General features: G+C 57.2%; 1 protein-coding gene across 1 annotated transcript; it reads right to left on the bottom strand.

The window, feature by feature from the left end:
* Positions 1-1,780: 1,780 nt before the first annotated feature.
* Positions 1,781-17,114, bottom strand: RBM38 (RNA binding motif protein 38). The gene is made up of 3 exons (XM_008589885.1): positions 16,997-17,114; positions 16,446-16,500; positions 1,781-3,537 (listed from the first exon to the last, which is right to left on the bottom strand). Exons 1-3 carry the CDS (start codon positions 17,112-17,114, stop codon positions 3,234-3,236), a joined length of 477 nt encoding a protein of 158 aa, XP_008588107.1. The 3' UTR covers positions 1,781-3,233.
* Between the last annotated feature and the right edge of the window lie 363 nt (positions 17,115-17,477).

Below are 17,477 nucleotides of genomic sequence, written 5' to 3' on the forward strand. Positions count from 1 at the left end.
CCTGGGGTCATGTTTTAATGGGGATGGGCCAGGGACAGAAGGGGAGGTAGATGAAGGGAAGAGTTGAAGGAGGCGCTGGGCTGGTAAAAGCCAGAGGTTCGTGGCAGAGGGACCGCAGCTCAAAGGCCCCGAGGGCAGCCATGCCCAGTGTGTCCTAGGAGCAGCATGGAGGCCAGCAGGGGCAAAAGAAGTGGGCACAGTGACACCTTCATCTTCTCCTTGCGGGATGAGGGTGACCATGAAGGTTCTGAGCTGGGGGAGATGTGACCTCATGTCCTTGGCTGCATGTGGAGAACAGACTGCAGGACAATGGCAGAAACAGTGAGGTGGCTACTGCAAGGGTCCAGGTGAAGGGAACAGACCTGTACTGGAGTTGGGGGCAGAGGAGTAGTGAGAAGGGGCCAGATTCCAGACAGGCTTAGGAGGCAGAATCTTCTGGACCTGCTGAGTTGGATGTGGCAGTGAGGGGAGGCGAAGCATTTGGGGCGACCAGAGTCTGGCTCAGCCACTGTGCATGGCATGAGCAAGGGAGACGGGACCCACTGCATCTGCTCACGGGCCATGCTCTTTCTGTGGGGTCAGCAGAGGACAAGCCTGGCGTCTGGAGAGTGGCTGGCCCAAAGGAGGCCAACCCCACAACCTCTGAGCCTTTGCTGAGACACGCCTCTCACAGGGAGCGTCCACTGTTCCCCCTAGACACCAACAGCCCCTAACAGCCCTGCCGTCCTGCCCAGCTCAGCTACCCTTGTTGCCTTCTCCCACCTGTGACATCCTCCCGTCCCATTACGACAGCACCCATTATGCTGTGCTGGGCCTGAGGGGGTTCGTGTCTATGCACTTGAATCCCTCCCGACTGCGTGCTCCATAGCAGGGCTGTCCCGGGTCCCACCTGCCTCCCCAGCTCGAGCCCTGCCACCACCCTAAGCTCATCTACCACCTTCCCCTCACTGCCCCTTCTCCAGCCACACTGGCCTTCTCGTCGTGTGGACCCCACCTCAGGGCCTTTCCACTTGCTGTCCCCTGCACAGAACCCTGTCATTCCCGTCACCGTCACATTTCCTCCCCAGGGACGATTGGTATCCGAGACCATCTGTTTGCTTGGCGGGTATGTCTCCCCCACTAGATTGCAAACCCCACAGAGCAGGACTGTGACTGGCTCATGACTGTCCCCAATGAAGGAAAAGGTGAATTAACATCCTCTCCAGCCTAACGCCTCCTCTGTGAAGCCCCTGTGGTTTACTGAGCCCTGAGTTCTGAGAGATGCTGGCACATCCCTGGGTGTGGGGCCATCCAGCCCCAGACCTCCCCTAAGTCCTGCCCACCTACTGCCAGCATCCCTCAGGCAGCTGCCACAGACACCTGCCCTTCTGCCCTCGCAGCAGCCCTTACTCAGGGTCTTCTGGTGGCTCCCACTTCCTCTTGGGGAACTGCCCCCCCAGTTCCATGGGGTTCTGGTGGAGCTGCCAATCACAATGGCATGTCCTGCCCCCACCCCAGCCACTGCTCACAGAACCTGCTCTGAGAAGTGGCCTACGTGCACCTGCGTCCTTCCCTGGGACTTCTAGCAGACTGCCTGATGGGGATGCACCTGGGGTAGGCCCCCAGTGCAGGTATAGGGGGGCTGCGTCTGTCCTGTCACCCTGATGCCCAGTGGCCAGCAAAGGCTGACACAGGGCAGGTGCTCGCTGAACAGCTGCCGGGGACCCCCGGCTCCCAAGCCAGGAGGCCAGAGGCTGAGTGTCACCCACAAGTCACTGTGGGAGAAACATGACAGGCCAACTTTCTCTTTAAAGAAAACAAGTTTTATTTTTATAATCAGAACATTCTAATAAAAATATTATTATAACATTAGCTACCTGTATTTTCTGGGCCTTTACTCTGCACCGGGCGTGCCCCGTGACACCTGCACGCTCAGCTCCCTGAGGTAGGTCCAAAGGAACACCCTGACCTGCCGCCCCCCGCCCCAACGGCTGAGCTGAGCAGCCCCCAACTCCCCCTGCAGGACGCCCCACCTCACCTCAGCCCCACAGAAGCCCAGTCACTTCTCACCCCCCCCCACCCGGCCCCCAGGAAGGCAGGGACCTGTCTCAAGCTGGTATACAGCAGGTGGCAACAAGAGGGAGAGGGCAAGGGCACACAATCCTGCAGGGTCTAGACCCAGAGCAGCATGAATGCCTCAGCCCTCCTCTCTCTGCTTTTCCAGTGGTGAGGGGAATGGAGAGGAGGGGCAGACAAGCATCACAGTGTCACAGTGTCGCAGTGACAGACCCGAGACAACCCATGGTTGCCGCCGGATACCCTGCACCCACCCAGGCAGGCATTACCAGACAGTTGCCCCAGGCAGGCCCACAGGGGCCTCCTGTCTGCGGAAGCCCACCCTACCGAGGGGCTCCTGGCCCATGCCCGGCAGACGCTTCATTATACAGAAATACTGTCGTCATCTCCGCGGGGGGATCCATCAACAAAAAGCAAGTCTCAAAGTCAAAAACAGGTTTTGGATTCTTGGTGGCGGCAGTCTCTGTTGAAAAAATAGACTGAAATTCTGAAATCGTCTTAGTAGCAAAACAATTACAACAAGAAAAAAGTTGCAGTGCTTTGACTGAGAGGGACGTTGGCGCTGACCAGTCGCCAGGGCCCTCCCGCACCTGGGAGCTCTGGGGCACGAAGAAGCCGCCCCCCGCAATAACTTAGAAAATGAGAATTCAACACGGAGAGTTTCCCTGCACACCCGACTGCGGCTCACAGCTTGTGCGGAAGGAGTTAAAATAAATAGTCAATTCACTTCTCTTTTAGATTTTCCTGGAGTAAGGCATCTCTGCTGGGGACAAAGTTTCTGCATGGCCCGAGGGTGGCTGGAGTCTCTGAAGGTCTGGGAGGGTCTGGGAGGGACCCACCCAGCTGCTGTGGTGGAGACAGGCCTGTGGGCACCTGGAGTGTGGACAAGGACAGGAGAAGGTGCAGAAAGAGGGCTGCTGGGTGTGCGAGGAATTTGGGGTTGCATCTTTAAATAGCTTCTCGGACGTTCTTTCTTCCTAAAGTCCTCCCTCAAATGATGGGACCTAGATTTAAAGAGAAGCAGTCTCTCGGATATCCTGGGTACCCCAGGGGTTTTCGGAGGCACAGGTACTGGTCACCCCTGAAGCTCAGCCTGGACAGCCGTGGGCCCATGGTGGCCCAGCGGGTCTGTCTGCTGAGTGGGTGACACTGTCACAGTCCCTGGAGTAGAACGCCCCTCACTGCATCCTGTCGGGCTGCAGCTGCGGCGCCTGGTACTGCACGAAGGTGGTGCCTGTGGGGGCTGTGGCCGAGAGGGCCTGTGGCACAGCAGCTGGGTAGCTGTAGCCCACAAAGCTGGCAGCTGTGGCCGGCGAGGCGGCATACGGATACTGGTCATAGGTAGCAGGAGGGTACTGGGCGTAGGCTGGGCTGGCCGGTGTGTACTCAATGTAGGGTGAGGACAGCGACGGGATGGGGGTGGCTGGGATCACCACGCTGGGCTGGACGATGGCTTGCGGGTAGATGTAGTGGGGAGTCAGCCTGTGGGACCAAGCAGAGAGAATCAGAGGCAGGGACAGAGTGGAGGAGAAGCAGCTGGCTCAGTGGTGACCACGCCGTGTGCCTCCCCCGAGTGTAAAACGGGTGTAGCGACACCACCACAGCAGATGCGCTCCTACCCCAGGGCCTTTGCACAGGCCGTTCCTACCTGCAACACACTTGACCCAGCTATCCACAGGGCCCTCTTCCCCTCCACATCTTCTCATGAGAGACTGCAACCCCCACCCCAACCCTAGACCCCACACCCATCTGTCTCCCACAGTACTGACTACATGACTTGGAGGCCTAGAGCAAAAATAAAAACATGGGTCCCCTGTTTAAAAGATTAAGAATTTCAAGACAGTGAAAGCAGAGCCTCAAATCAAACACGGGGCCCTGTGCCAGCACCCAGGTGTCATGACTGCGAAGCCCACCCGTCCCCCCTGCCCTGCTCATCTTCCCAACCCTTGCCACCCACCCAGCAACACCCTGCACAACCTACTCATTTACTACATCTGTCTCCCCCAACTAAGATGTCGCTCTCATGGAATTTTTCTTTCTTTCTCTGCCAGCACAGATTCTGGCTCACAGCAGGAGCTCAATGAATACTTGTTGAGTGAGTGAATTCATGAATGATGGAATAAAAAAGTGTGACAATGATGGTGGGGGTGAAAAGAAAGACAACAGCAAGGGGAGCCGCCCTTGGTAACACCACCAGCCAGAGACTGCCAAGCGCTTACCAGTGCCCTGCAGAGCGAGAGACATTTCCCAGGCAGTAACTGGATCAATCTGCCCCATCGAGTTGGTCTTCCCATTATTATACCCATTTTACAACCAGGAAATCTGAGCTTGGAGGAGTCAGGTGGCCCAGCCCAAGGTCCTGCAGCTGAAGAAGCCAGGGCAGGGAACTGGGCAGTGACCTCAGAGCTGTGCTCTGACCCCCGCCCCACAGGCTATTGTGGAAAAGGATTAAGGAGGCACTGCTTACTACAGGCCTGCTGTGGGCTCCCTGCTGTGTGTGCAGCACACCCAGCCTTCCACGGTAGGGAAGAATGATCCCATGCTACAGAGGGGGAAACAGGGGCTCAGGGAGGCAACGTGGGTAAGGGGGACAGATGGAGGGCTCTGGGGGCAGCTGCCTGGCAGGTGCCTACTCTGCCAACCAGCCACTGGGAGGCCCTGGGCAAGCAGCTGAGCCTCTCTGAGCTCACGGCCTGTCTGCAGCAGCAGCGCCCACTGCAGCGGCATGGGGAGATGCTGCGGAGTGTTGGGCGTGGAGTGTTGGGCACGGAGTGACCACGTCAGGGCACGATACAGCTGCCGTGGCATCAGTGTCTCCTCCTCCTCCTACGCCGGCATGGGTTACACAAGACCTGGAACCTCAGCTTCCTTCCGCACCTGTAGAACAGGCCCAGGTCCCTGCCCTACCCCCACTCCAAAGAGAAGCTGCTCTGAAAGAAAAAGTAAAACACTCTCTTCCAGTACGTCCATCCACTTGGCAGGGGCAGAAACTGAGGCAGCTTTTTGGAGAGCATTTTGGCAACACGCGGGCCACTGAAAATACATGCTCCCTTCCCTCCAGCCAGGCCCCCTCAGGGTCTAGGGAGCCCTCACTCCCAGCACAAATATCAGCTGATCCCAGCAGGACCTCCAGAAACAGTGAAAAACCCACATCACCATCAACTGATGAGTGCGTAGACTAAACATGGTCTATCCAGGCAAGGAATGTTCTTCGGTCAAGAAAAGCAATCAAGCACTGTGCTACCCAGAGGATGAACGTTGAAAACATCACGCTAGTGAAAGAAGCCAGTCACAAGGGCCACATATTACACAAGCCCATTTCTATGAAAGGTCCGGAGCAGGCAAATCCATGCAAGTAGATTAGTGGTAGCCAGCGGGTGGAGGAAGGGAAGCGCCTGCAATGGGCTTCCTTTGGGGGTGATGAAAAAGTCCTGGGATTAGACAGTGTTGATGGTTTATAATTTGGGAAGATACATAATGCCACTGAATTGAACACGTTAACATAACTAAAATGGTAGATTTTATATTATGTGTATTTTACCACAATAAAAACACACAAACAGATCAGTAGCAAAATGTGAACCATTGGATGATGGCACACCGACGAGCCACCGTGGTGAGGTGGCAGAGCTGAGGGTGGATGATGGTGTGCGGGGACACTGCTGTTCCCACAGATCTGGCAGCCAACACCTGGGGGGCCCCAGGTCCCCCTGTCTGGGGCATTCCTAGGCCACGTCACTGTCACCACTGCTGTGACCTTCCCAGGTGGCACTCCTGCACCCCACTGGGTGACCTTCTGCTGTGTCTGTCCTGAGGCCCGGGTGGCTTTTGGCAGGAACCTGTGGTGGCATGCCCTCTGCCCCCTCTTAGGAGCCTCTGCCATCCAATCCCACCTCCTCCATGGGAACAAGAGCCTTCAACAGAGGAGGTCTGGATTCAAATCCTGCCTTGTGAGCCATGTGACACCCTTCTTGCACATATACCAGGATGCTGAGGTGAGCAGACCATATGGCCCTGGCCCTTGACAGGCTTAGCTTCTATGGCAGGAGAGGCACAAAAACATGCCATCCCATGCACCAGAGCATGCGGACTCCCAGGAAGATGAGAGCACAGGCTGCGATGTGTCAGGGAGGGGTGGGGAGGTGAAGATGAACGCAGTGAGACCTCAGGAGGAGATGGAGCTGGCCGTGGGGAACAGCATTCCGGGCACGGGGAGCAGCAGAGAAGGGGTGAGGCAGGGGTGAGTGTGCAGGTCTGAGGAGCTGGGTGAGGGCACCCGCCGCCCTCCGCACACAACCCTCCAACAATCCCTCCGCCCCAGACCAGATCCCCAAACCCTGCCGACACCATGGCCTCTGCTACCCCAACCTGCCCCAGCCCATACCACGCAGCACCTCAAACACTCAGGTCCTTCCCACCTGGGCCATGTACCTGCCACTACCTCTGCCTGGAGCCTGTGTCCCTGCGAGGCCGCCCTGACCCCACGCTGAGGCTGGCCCGCTGCCTCCCTGTGCTGCTGGTGCGCCCTGCCCAACTCCCCTACTAGATCCCAATCTCAGAGGGAGGGTTCTGCCTGGACACCCCACTTCCCACCAGGGCCTGGCCTGTAAGAGGTGCTGGATCCATGGTGCTGATGGGACAAAGGCCTAGTGGACAGCCACGGATCCCGCTGAGAAAGATGAGGGGCCGTGGCTGGTTCTGTGAGGCCTCCCCAGGGAAGGGGCAAACAGTGAAGCCCATCGTGGTGCTGAGCCCAGCACGCCATCCTGGCACTATCAGTGCCCCATCACCGTGAGCCCTCACCCGGCTCTCGGAACCTCGAATACATTCCTTAGTCTGAGGCTATGGAAGCTTTGAGCCCAGAACTTCTCCAAACATGGGCAGCAGTGCCCCTGCCTCAGACACCCCTGAAGTATTTGCTAAAAATGTGGATCCCCTGCAGACTGCAATGTCAGATAGGGTCCAGGAATCTGCACTGACAGGCCCTGGGGATTCTGACACAGAGCCACGTGCAAGAACTGCTGCCCAGACCAGAGCTGCAGGACATATGCACCCAGGGGCTTAGAACAAGGACGTTTCTGGTCCCACCCACCTCGAGGGCCCAGTCTAGCAAGGCAGCTGTCACTTCTACCAGGTTTCCGATGCCTGACATCATCAGGACCAGAGCTGTGCCCTGGCCACTAAAGAGTTGCCCTGATGGGGGATGCGCAGACGCGGTGTGCGCAAGCAGTTTTTAGGCTGGGGAGGAAGGGGCTCTCCCATTTCCCCTGGCGAATGCCATGAGTCTGCACCTACTCATCTTTGCTTCCCTCAAGGGCTCTGTCCCAGCCCCGCTCCTTCTGCAAAGAGCTTACAAAGCAGTTTTGAAGCCACAGAATAGGAGCTGTTACCCCATTTCCCAGAGAGGGAAAGAGGCTCAGAGAGGCCCAAGTGACCTGTCTGGTCACCCAGCAAAAGTGCTGCAAAGCGGAGTCCGCCCACTTGTCCTTCTGCCACCTGGCATTTGCACCCATAAAGACCAGCCGGGGCTCCAGGCTTGGACAGAAATTAAAGGAAGGAACAGAGGGGCGGTGGTGCTCACCCTGCCACACTGTGTGGCCTGAGGACAGAAAGAAACACTGGCCAAAGTCACATGGAAGGAGCCCAAAGCACCAAGGGGCAGGAAGCGGGGCTCCGACACTTTCTCTCCCCAGGTCTGCACCTTGGCTCTGCACTTGGGCAAGTTACAGAACTTCTCTAAGTATCAGCTTCCTCATTTGTGAAACATGTCTTACAGAGACGACCTGCGGAGCGTGGGCTAGAACAGCATTCTCACCCAGAGAACATTGGGCAATGCCTGGGACATTTCTAGATGTCACGACTGAGGGGGGCGCTACTGGCAACTAGTAGGTAAAGGCCAGGGATGCTAACATCCTGCAACGCAGAGGAGGCCACTACCATGGGAACGATCCAGACTAAATATCAATAGTGCCGAGGTCAAGAAACCCTGCTGTACGGTTTCATAAACTACAAAGCAAAGGGCAGATATAAGGAATTCTTACTGCTTTACGACCACATATGCCCAAGCCAGAGGGACTGGAAAGGGGGCAGGCAGGGAGAGAGGGACAAAGGGGCACACACGAGTGTGCACACTCATGAGTGTACGCACACATAAACATGCACATGCGGGGAACCACTGCACTCTTAGGTGAGAAACAAAAGCCAAATCACTGGCCCTCACTGTCCAAGGACAGCCCCTGCCCGAGACCGGCACATGACATAGGCCCAAGGTCGGACTGTCTGGTACCGGGGAACTGTGCCTGTGTGCCTGGTGGGTTCCTCAGCACCCCACCTACTCCCTGATCCAGGCTCAGCAAAGCCAGGGTGCTGAAGCCCCTGTGTGCCTGATCTTCAGGCCCCTGAAAAGGACAAGGGCCTGGCGGCCACAAGCCACCACACCCGCCAAGCCCCAGTAATACTGCGTCCCCTGCATGAGCTCGCCTGTTTGAGTGTCCGTCTACCTGGCCATAGCCAGACTCCCTGCCATCGCTGCCCCAGTGAAGAGACTACCAGACCACCCTGGGCCCCACCCTGCCACATTCCATCCTCTGCAGCCCATGTCCATGTCTACCCCACCCACTGGGCGCTCCCTGCCTCCATCCCTTAATTCTCCAATTCTCCCTCTTTCCTGTCACCACCTCTCTGGGCCAGGCTTCCATCCAGAGACACCAAGGCAGGGCCGCAGTGCAGGTCTCCCTGCTGCATTCTCCTTCCCTAAATCTCTCACCTGGCAGCCAAAGTTGTCGTAAAAACATCAATACTATGTCACTTCTGGGACCAGAACCCTCCAGCGGCCTCCCACTGCTCCTGGAATTAAACCCAAACCGCACCCCCCTGGGGCTTCCTGCATGACTGGACCTCAGCCTACCTCTCCAAACCTATGTCCACTCGCTGTCCCCTCACTGGCCACACTCCCTGCACCCCGGGCTCCTTCTGCTCCCCTGACTTGACCCTTCCTCCCACAGGGCCCACGTACCTGCTGCTACCCCACCTGTATACTTCCTCTCACAGCTGCAAGCTAACCTCTCCAGGGGCCCCCCAGCCCCCGGCTTTGTTTCCTTCTTACCATCTGAAGCCACCTCATCATTCACCTTGTGTACCCGTCTTGCCCATGAGGGCAGGGCCTTTGCCTTAACCGCTGTGTCCCAAGTGCCCAGCATGGCACTGTCCAACATCAAGCATCTGAGGCAGGCCCCGTCCTTGCAGGCATCTCGGTGGCAAAGGAGCCTCCCCAGGGTCACCAGCTGCTCTCTGGGCCAGGAGTCCCAGCCCCAAGAGGACAGAGAAAGCACAGCTTTGAAAGGCCAAGGCAGAGCAGGCTGAACAATGGGCCAGCATGGCTCCACTCAGCAGATCCACAGCTGGGCGGCCCCTGGGAAAGCAAGACCGACTAGCCTCGGTTCACCTACTGGGTGCCTGCTAAGCCCGGAATGTCCTCGTCATTGCCTCTGTAGGACATGACGCCTTACGGGCTGTGCACCCCAGAGACCTTGGGCAGCACCAGGGACCCCTCCTCGGGCCTGAGCAAGGCCAGGATGGACAGAAGTTCCTCCCTCTCCCAGGCTATCTTCCCACAGAGCTCAGGAAGCAGGGGTGGAGGAGCCCTGATGGGAAAAACAGACCAGTGGCCAGAGACGATCAGGCTCAGAGGGGTTGGAACCCAAAGGTCAGGGTGACCCAACGCCCACCAGGGTTGCTCCTGCCTGGCCAGGTTCTCCTGGCCTCTGCAGGGACGAGGCTTTTGCTCCCTCTTCTCAAGGTCGCTCTGAAGTCGCCTTCTGTAGGCCCATTTCTACCCCAGGGACATGGAGCCCGGTCGAGCAGCTCTTCTCGTAGAACAAAGGGCAGGCCTTCCGCCCCCTCCAGTTTCTCCAGAGGCTCCCCACAGAACCTCTTGGTATCTGTGTTTCCTCGCCCTCTTCAGAAAACCTCTTCTGTCCTTCCACCAAGTGCTCCAGCGAAGGGGCCTTCCTCTAACAAAGGGCATTCATGCAAGATACCAATCTGTTTGGCAGAAGAACCAATCCCACCTCTTGCTGTGAAAAGCCCAGGCGGAGGGAGAGAAGAAATCCTGGGGGCCCAAAGGCTCAGTGCACAGGGTGGCCTCCCCCACCTCCTGCCACCTTAAGATGCAGCACAATGCCAGACACAGATGCCCAGATGGGTGGCAGAGGTGTCTGAGGAAGGACAACCCAGGGTCTATGCTCCCTCTGCTGCCGGGGCTACACCAAACCCTCAAATCATGGATTGGCTACAACAGGCCACCATTAGGGCTGAAAAGGCAAGGCCATCCCAGGAGGGACGTGCAAACCCAATAGATGCCCATCTCCACTTCCAGCAGGCAACAGCCCCTTCACACATGGTCCGGACAGCGTCTGAACCCCCCACTGAAAGGACCCCAACATGTCCAGGATCAGCAATGCACAGCCATGAGCACCCCAGCTGACTCGGCTTGATGGACACCCAGGGGTCCAGATCCTGGCTGTGCATGTCCAAGCCACACAGACAATTACTTGGCATTCTCTGGCCTCAGTTTCCCCATCTGTAAACTAAGGATGCCAGAGAGCCTGATGGAACCTCCACTAAGGTCCTGGCTGCCCTTTAGAAGGCAGAGGGCTTAGGACTCTAAGCTGGGGAGTCTGAGAACCCCCGGTGACAAGGGGACCTGCTGACAAGAGTCCAAGGCCGACGGTGCCCAAGAGACAAGCGCACCCACCACCCACACATTCAAAGCAAAACTTCTGGCAAAAAATAACTGGCTGCAATCTGGGAGGACTCATTTTCTAACACAAAGCCACCTATGAAAATAAAAATGAAAAAGGCAAATGAGATCATTTCACTTTTTCTGATCTCTAGGGGCCTTGCCCCACCACGCCAGAGACCCACGTGGCAGCTGCTCTGGGGATGAGAGAGGCCTCTGTGCACAGCTGCCCGCCTGGCAGGCAGGAAACCAGGACATGGCCACGGGGGCCTCCTGGGAATCCCTGGTGATTGTGGGGGGCATTCAGGTTCTCTGGGGCCATCAGACGAGCCGGGCAGGTATGTGGGGGCAGCTGGCCTCAGGAAGCAGGTAAAAGGCCGTCTCTGTGGGACAATGCCAGCCCTGCAACAGCATCTCCACCGGAACTTCCCCCAAAACTGTAGCCTGCGCAGCACCCTGACAGTCAAGGCCAAGCCAACCTTCCTTTTCCTCAGGCCCAAAACTCCGAATCTTCTTGGATTCCTCTTTCTGTCACACATCCTTTAACATATGTATCATCCCTTGGAGTCCCCTGCTTCTCACCATGGCTGCTGATTCGGGTGGCACCATCGTGGGCACCATTGTTGCTGCAGGGATTGCTGAGCAGTCCCCCAGCGTCCAGAGCCTGCTGCAGCCCTGTGTCACTCAGAGTAACACTGCCGTGCTCTCCTGGGTCAGCAGGCCCAGCAGGAGCAGCGGCCACCCTGGCTGGCCCTGACCCTCTCCCCATCTCCCTCTGCCCTGTCCCTTGCGTGGTCTCGCTAGCCTCAGCCACTCCTTCCCCTCCACAGCTCCTGGTGCCACCAGAGGCATGATTATCCCCTTTTCTCTTTGCTTGTCTCCATCCTGCTGCAGGAAGTGCGGTCGTCACACGATGGCACCAGGTGTCCTTGGCATTCCCAGCCCGGCATATAGCAAGCAAACATCTGTTGGACAAACTGGCCCAGCGAATGCATCGGGAGGAAAGCCCAGATGTCCTCAGCACTCTGCAGAGCATGCTTCATATGCACAGGGCCAACGGGGAAACTGAGGCCAAGAGGAATGCTCAGGAGAATGAGGGGTCACACAGACGAGTCTCGAGAGCAGCTTCCAGGTTCCTTGGCCAGGGCTCTTTCCACTGTAGCACACAGGGGTCAGCCTGGCCCACCAGGTAACCTCCACCCCTGCTCTGGAACATAGAGTGGGGGTGTGTGTGACAAACTCATGCGTTGGCCTTTGTCTACGGTCAGGACTCTCTCCAAGATCAAGGGCCTGGTCCCGTAGCCCAAGGCTTCCAGGAGAGATCCTCCAGCCCCAGCAGAAAGGGCCCCTCCTGCTAGGGCAAGTGGGGCCAGGGTGAGGAACTCATCCTTAGAGAGGAACCTAAGAGCCGCCCCGCAGGCTGGTTTCTGTTACAGCAGACAGGGACAAACAACAGGTGCGGCACGGGCCAGTGCGGGGGAGGGGCCGGCGCCAGCCCACGCCTCACTCCAGACGAGCCACAAACAGGAAGCTACAGTGGGGGGAGCGGGCAGGGCCACCACTGTGACACCCTGAAGGTAAGTGACGACGCCACGAGGGGCAGGGAGGAAGCCGGTGCTTCCCCCACTGTGGGCCCATGCATCTGCTATTCCTTGGGCCTAGAATGCTCTTCCCCCAGGTCCTCACTCCTCAGAGGGGCCTTCTCCAACTAGACTGTCACACACACACACTGCCGTCACCTGCAAACCCCTCCCCTGGCATTTCTACTTTGTATTATGAGATAATGATAGACTCCAAAGAAGTTGCAAAAACAGTACAGAGAAGTCCTGTGTGCCACTCCCCTCTGGCTGCCCAATGGCGACATCTCACATAAGTAAACGTGCTACCAAAACCAGGAAACTGACATGGGTACAGTGCTGTGGGCTAGACTCTGGGCCCTCATTGGATTTCACTATTTTTTGCACGTGCTGACTTCTTTTGCATGCTGTCTGTAATTCTATGGCACTTTATCACATGCACAGATTGGTCTACCCACCATTATACTCAAGACACAGGACTGCTTGGTTCCTACACAGGAACTCCCGTGCCCAGCGTCCTGCTTAACTGCACTTATCACCTGAGAGCACAGACAGAACATGAGCGCCCTGAGGTTGGGGACCAGGTCTTTCTTATTCAAAGTATTCCAGGCACAGGGCCTGGCATACAGCAGGTGCTCAATAAACACTTGATGAACCAATGTTTCTGGGAGTGGTTCCATGCTCTCAGAGGAACCATTCTCTTGTCATCCTTTCACCAGCTCCTCTACTTGCGCTGGGGACAGAGGTGCTCTGCACAGGCCCCTCAGCGTGCACACACACACAAGGCCTGGGGGTGGCAAGGGCAGCATGTTTCAACTTGGCCACCAGGAACTGTCACAAGGAGGATGTACAGGTCTCTGAAACGATACACCCTCTGGGGCATTGATACACCCTGTGGTCCCACAGCCACTGTCAACCTCAGGATGTCAGTGCTCTCATTCATCCAAGAGCTGCCACGAAGCCAGAGGAAGGTATAAAGGCCTTATGGAGGAGACGAGGGCCCCAGAGCCTCCAGCTCAGGCCCTGCCACCCCCAGATGTGGGAGCTCAGGTTAAGATCCTCCGTTGCACCGGGCCTCAGTTTGTACTGGCAGACGATCAACAGACCTCTCTGCAGGACTGTTACAAGACACTCCACTGACAAATTCCAAGCCTTCCCATGGCCAGGCCCTGACAACGGCTCTACACACAGGCCCTCCCTTGGTCCTCAAGTCAGCGCTGTGAGGATAGCACTGTCACCATCCCCACCAGACAGAGATGAGCCTGGAGAAACAGCTGAGCCATGCAGCAAGCCCAGATAGACCCCAGAGCCCTTGCTCCAGCACAGTGTGGCCTGATACCCGGCATCCCCGGGGACCCTGTCCTGTTAGTTCAGACTGCCCGAACCTGGCCCTGTGTCTGGCAGAATGAAGCTCTCAGTGAACAAGCACTGAGCCCACAGGAAGGCCCCCTTAAGAACAGGAGGGGGACCTGCACCCAGAGAAGCAGCTGGCCCTTCAAAAATAACCTAAGGAGAAGCTCCAAGTATCACCAGGCTCAGGACAAACCTCAGTTCCTGGCTGCCTTAGGCCCAGGAGGGACAGACACCCTTGACACACAGAGGCTCTTCCAGGCCAGACCAACGTTCTGCCTGGACACATGCCCTCTCCAAACTGCTCCAGGCCCCTCTCCCGCCTGAGGCTGCTGACTGTGCCATAGCTGGCAAAGAGACGCCTAGCTGTGGGGTCTATGGTCGAATCTGTTTCCTCCTACAGTTACCGTTCAGGGTCGTGGGGCTGGTACAAGCCACTTGCCACCCACAAAGGGTCTCCAAACCCCAGGCCTCGGCTACACAACAGAAACACACAGGCTGAGTGAGGTCCTGAAAGAGCCCCCTTTAACTCAAAAAAGAAAAAATTGGGGACAGGATAATCCAAGCAAACACCATGAAGTGTAGAGGTTCTTTGGTAAATCCTTATAACTGACGGACGTTTATGACCCAGCCAGGCAAGGATTCCACAGCGGTCTAGCCTAAAAATGGGGCTGTGGAATCTTTAGAACTGCCAAAAGCATGGGATTGGGCCAGCAAGCCTGGGAAAAGTTCAGCCAGGCAGGAGAAGGGTTAACTGGTTTGCAAACTCTGAGCTGCCCTGCTCCTGGCCCCCACCATGCCCTCGGCCAGCACAGCCCAGCCTTGCTGCCAGCCCAAAGCTGACAAAACTGACCGCTGAGTCAGGCCCGGCTGCGCTCCTGGGGCCTGATTGTTTGCAAAGACAAAAGGACTGCTCCGGGCCCAACTCTCCAGGCTGGCTGGCACGGAGCTGGGAGCAGACAGCTGGGCCCGGACACCGCCTCTCTGTGGCAACACCCCGGGGCCCTCCCATCACCCTGGATCTCAGCAAGGCTTGGGCTGAGGCAGGAGGCAGTGACACTCTTGGAGATGTCAGTTCCACATTCACGGGAAATGAACAGTGGACAGTCCCTCTGACCCCTTGTCTCTGTTTGGGTCTCCACCCCTTGGCAACCAACGAATAGATTTTGAGGCCTCTTCATCATCACAGGTATTAAATGGCCAGCCAGCAGATTTAGTTACAAAACACTGTCGCCTGAAGCCAGGTGCACACAGTGGTAAAATCTGTGACCCAACTACCTTTGCGGGGGGGGGTGGGGACCTGGAAACAGAGCCAAAGCGAGGGGAAACGAAGAACGCCCTCATTTGGCCCGACCCCAGAGAACTTGGGGTGACGGCACAAAGGCTGGGGTTTCCCCAAATACCTTCATGACACTCCAGACATTTATGAAACAGATCTTGGGGCGAGAAGAAGCCCAGAACCACCTGCTCCCACCACCCTCTTTGTTCCCTTCCAGGAAGACAGAGACACCCAGACAGGCTGGGAAGACTCAGGGCACGTCTAGCACCCCACGGCCGGTGGCTCCTCCACTGTTGAGCTCACATGTCCTCCAGTCCTTACAGAAGCCACTGTGAAGCCCCTGGAGCTGTCTCTCAGGGCCCGTAGCAACCCCGCCTGGGTCATCTGATCAACCCACCATCAGCCACGAGCTGGGCCCCAACCCACTCCACAGCATTCTCTGTCCACACTGCCCCAGTGAGGCAGGCTACACCTCAGCTGAGCATCTCTCCACAGCCTGCACGCAAATGCGCGTGCACGCACACACACACATCCTCAACTTGAGACACAAAACCCAGAGGAGGGACTTGAACTCAGAAAGCTCAGGGAGTGCTAACCTTCTGTAAGGAGCAGCCTGTCCTGTTTCGGAGCCATCTTCTCCCCCCACCCTCCCTCCCTCATCAGCATGCTCCCTGCACTGGGGCAAAGAGCCCACATCAATCATGGGCCGGGAAGTCAGACTGCATGGCAGGGCCCTTGTGTCTCTGAAGCATCCGTGTCCTTCCCCAAGCAGCTGCCAGGCCTTATTAGATGTTTAAAAAACAAAAGAAAACAAAAAGGCAAGAAGTGGAGGACTTTTTAGAAAGAAGGAGGGTGGGACACGCTGCTCCAAAGTGAGCCAGACAGAGGGCCCATAGGCCGGGCCCACGCACACCCTGACATCTGGCCCTGGTCATATCTCACTTGCTGCAGCTACACAAACAGGGGACCCTGGCTGGCAGTGACCTACTGCCACCATCTGGCACTGGAGCAGGTTGGAGGGGTGCCGGGGGAGCCCCACCCGCTATGCTTACCTGGACCAGGCCCATCCTAAGCCCTCTATCCATAGAACTCAAAGGTGCTGTTACCACCCATGTTACAGGTGAAGAAACTGAGGCACAGGCGGCTGTGTAAGCTACCCAGGGTCACACAGCTAGTGAGGGGGAGCCAGGTTTGCACCCAGGCAGGCAGGCAGGCAGGCTCCAAGTCTCATACTTCCTTCTACAGCGTGGCCTCTGCCAGGGATGGAGAAATAAAATCTCCCTTCTCCACCTTCTCTGGGCTCCTCCCTCCCTCTCCACCCACAAAACGCAATGCAATCACATTTCTGAAAACCATCGTTTCCCCAGACTTTCAGACCCAGGAAGCTCACGGCCGGGTGCACCTCATTCTCCAGGGACTGCCCAAGCCAGCCACATCCACTCACCCATAAGTCCGCTGGATCAAGGTGGGGTGTAGCTGCTGCACGCCGACAGCAAAGCCTAAAACAAGAAAACAGTTAGGGACCTGGCCTCACTGCAGGGGCAATATCCCTGGAGTTTCGCACGAGACAGAACCACATGGCCACACACCTCTAGTCCAAAGGGATAACCAGCCTCCCCTCCTAACTCCCAGGCCACCCCCACCTCACGAACCCAAAAGCACCCAGACAAAGTGGGCCAAGGGACCCAGCTGGTAGCAGCCTTTCAATGTCCATAACTCCAACCTCTGGCCCTGGGGACTGACTTCCTCCCTCCTGGGAAGAACGCAGATAACAGGGGTGATGTACCCCCAACCCTGTCCCTTGGGGCACACGCTGCTGTGGAGGGGTCTAAGAGTACAGCTCCCAAGCTGGGGAATGACAGCCCTGTGATGGCTCTGCAGGCACATGATAGCTGACTGCCACTCCCGGGGCGGGGGGGCCTTTTCCACCCCACAGATACCGACGCTGAATATAGAAACTGAGAAGAGCCAGAAGGAGAAAACAGAAGCTCTCACCCGTCTGGAGGCTCCGAGGCTTGGCGCCCAAATATGCCAGGTTCACGTTGGCCTTGCGGCCGTCAATGATGGGGTTGGGGTCTTTGCAAGCTCTCTCAGCTGCTGCCCGGTCGGCCATGGTCACCTGGAGGAGCACAGATGCATCAGGCGTTTCCCTTGCTGGGTAGGGAGTGCCAGGGAAGGCACGCGAGGTGGGGGGCTCTGCCCAGCATTGGGCACTCCCTTCCCACTTTTGCCTCCCTCTGAGGGTGCCTGTTACCCCAAGCCTGGGGCCCCATGGATTCCAGCTCCTCCCCTCAAAGTTCAAGGGCTGAGAAATCTTGCCTTCAAGGACAGAAACAATCCCCTGGGAAGATGGGGCAAAAGTGAACCCCAAACGGAGGCAGGGAGCCCCAGCCTGGCCAACTCTGGTGGACCTCGAATTTCCTCATGGGAGTCTGGGGACACTGTAGTTGGAAGGGAAGTGAGAAAACGAGTCTTC

The sequence above is a fragment of the Galeopterus variegatus genome, unplaced genomic scaffold (assembly GCF_000696425.1).
Source record: "Galeopterus variegatus unplaced genomic scaffold, G_variegatus-3.0.2 Scaffold5726, whole genome shotgun sequence".
NCBI lineage: Eukaryota > Metazoa > Chordata > Mammalia > Dermoptera > Cynocephalidae > Galeopterus > Galeopterus variegatus.

Excerpts from the sequence above, each read along its gene's own strand:
- RBM38 (XM_008589885.1), bottom strand. The coding sequence starts at position 17,114 with ATGGCCGACCGGGCAGCAGCTGAGAGAGCTTGCAAAGACCCCAACCCC. Across the intron at positions 16,501-16,996 it reads GCCTCGGAGCCTCCAGACGG|GCTTTGCTGTCGGCGTGCAG; the intron begins GTGAGAGCTTCT and ends TTCTTGTTTTAG. Across the intron at positions 3,538-16,445 it reads TTGATCCAGCGGACTTATGG|GCTGACTCCCCACTACATCT; the intron begins GTGAGTGGATGT and ends TTGGTCCCACAG.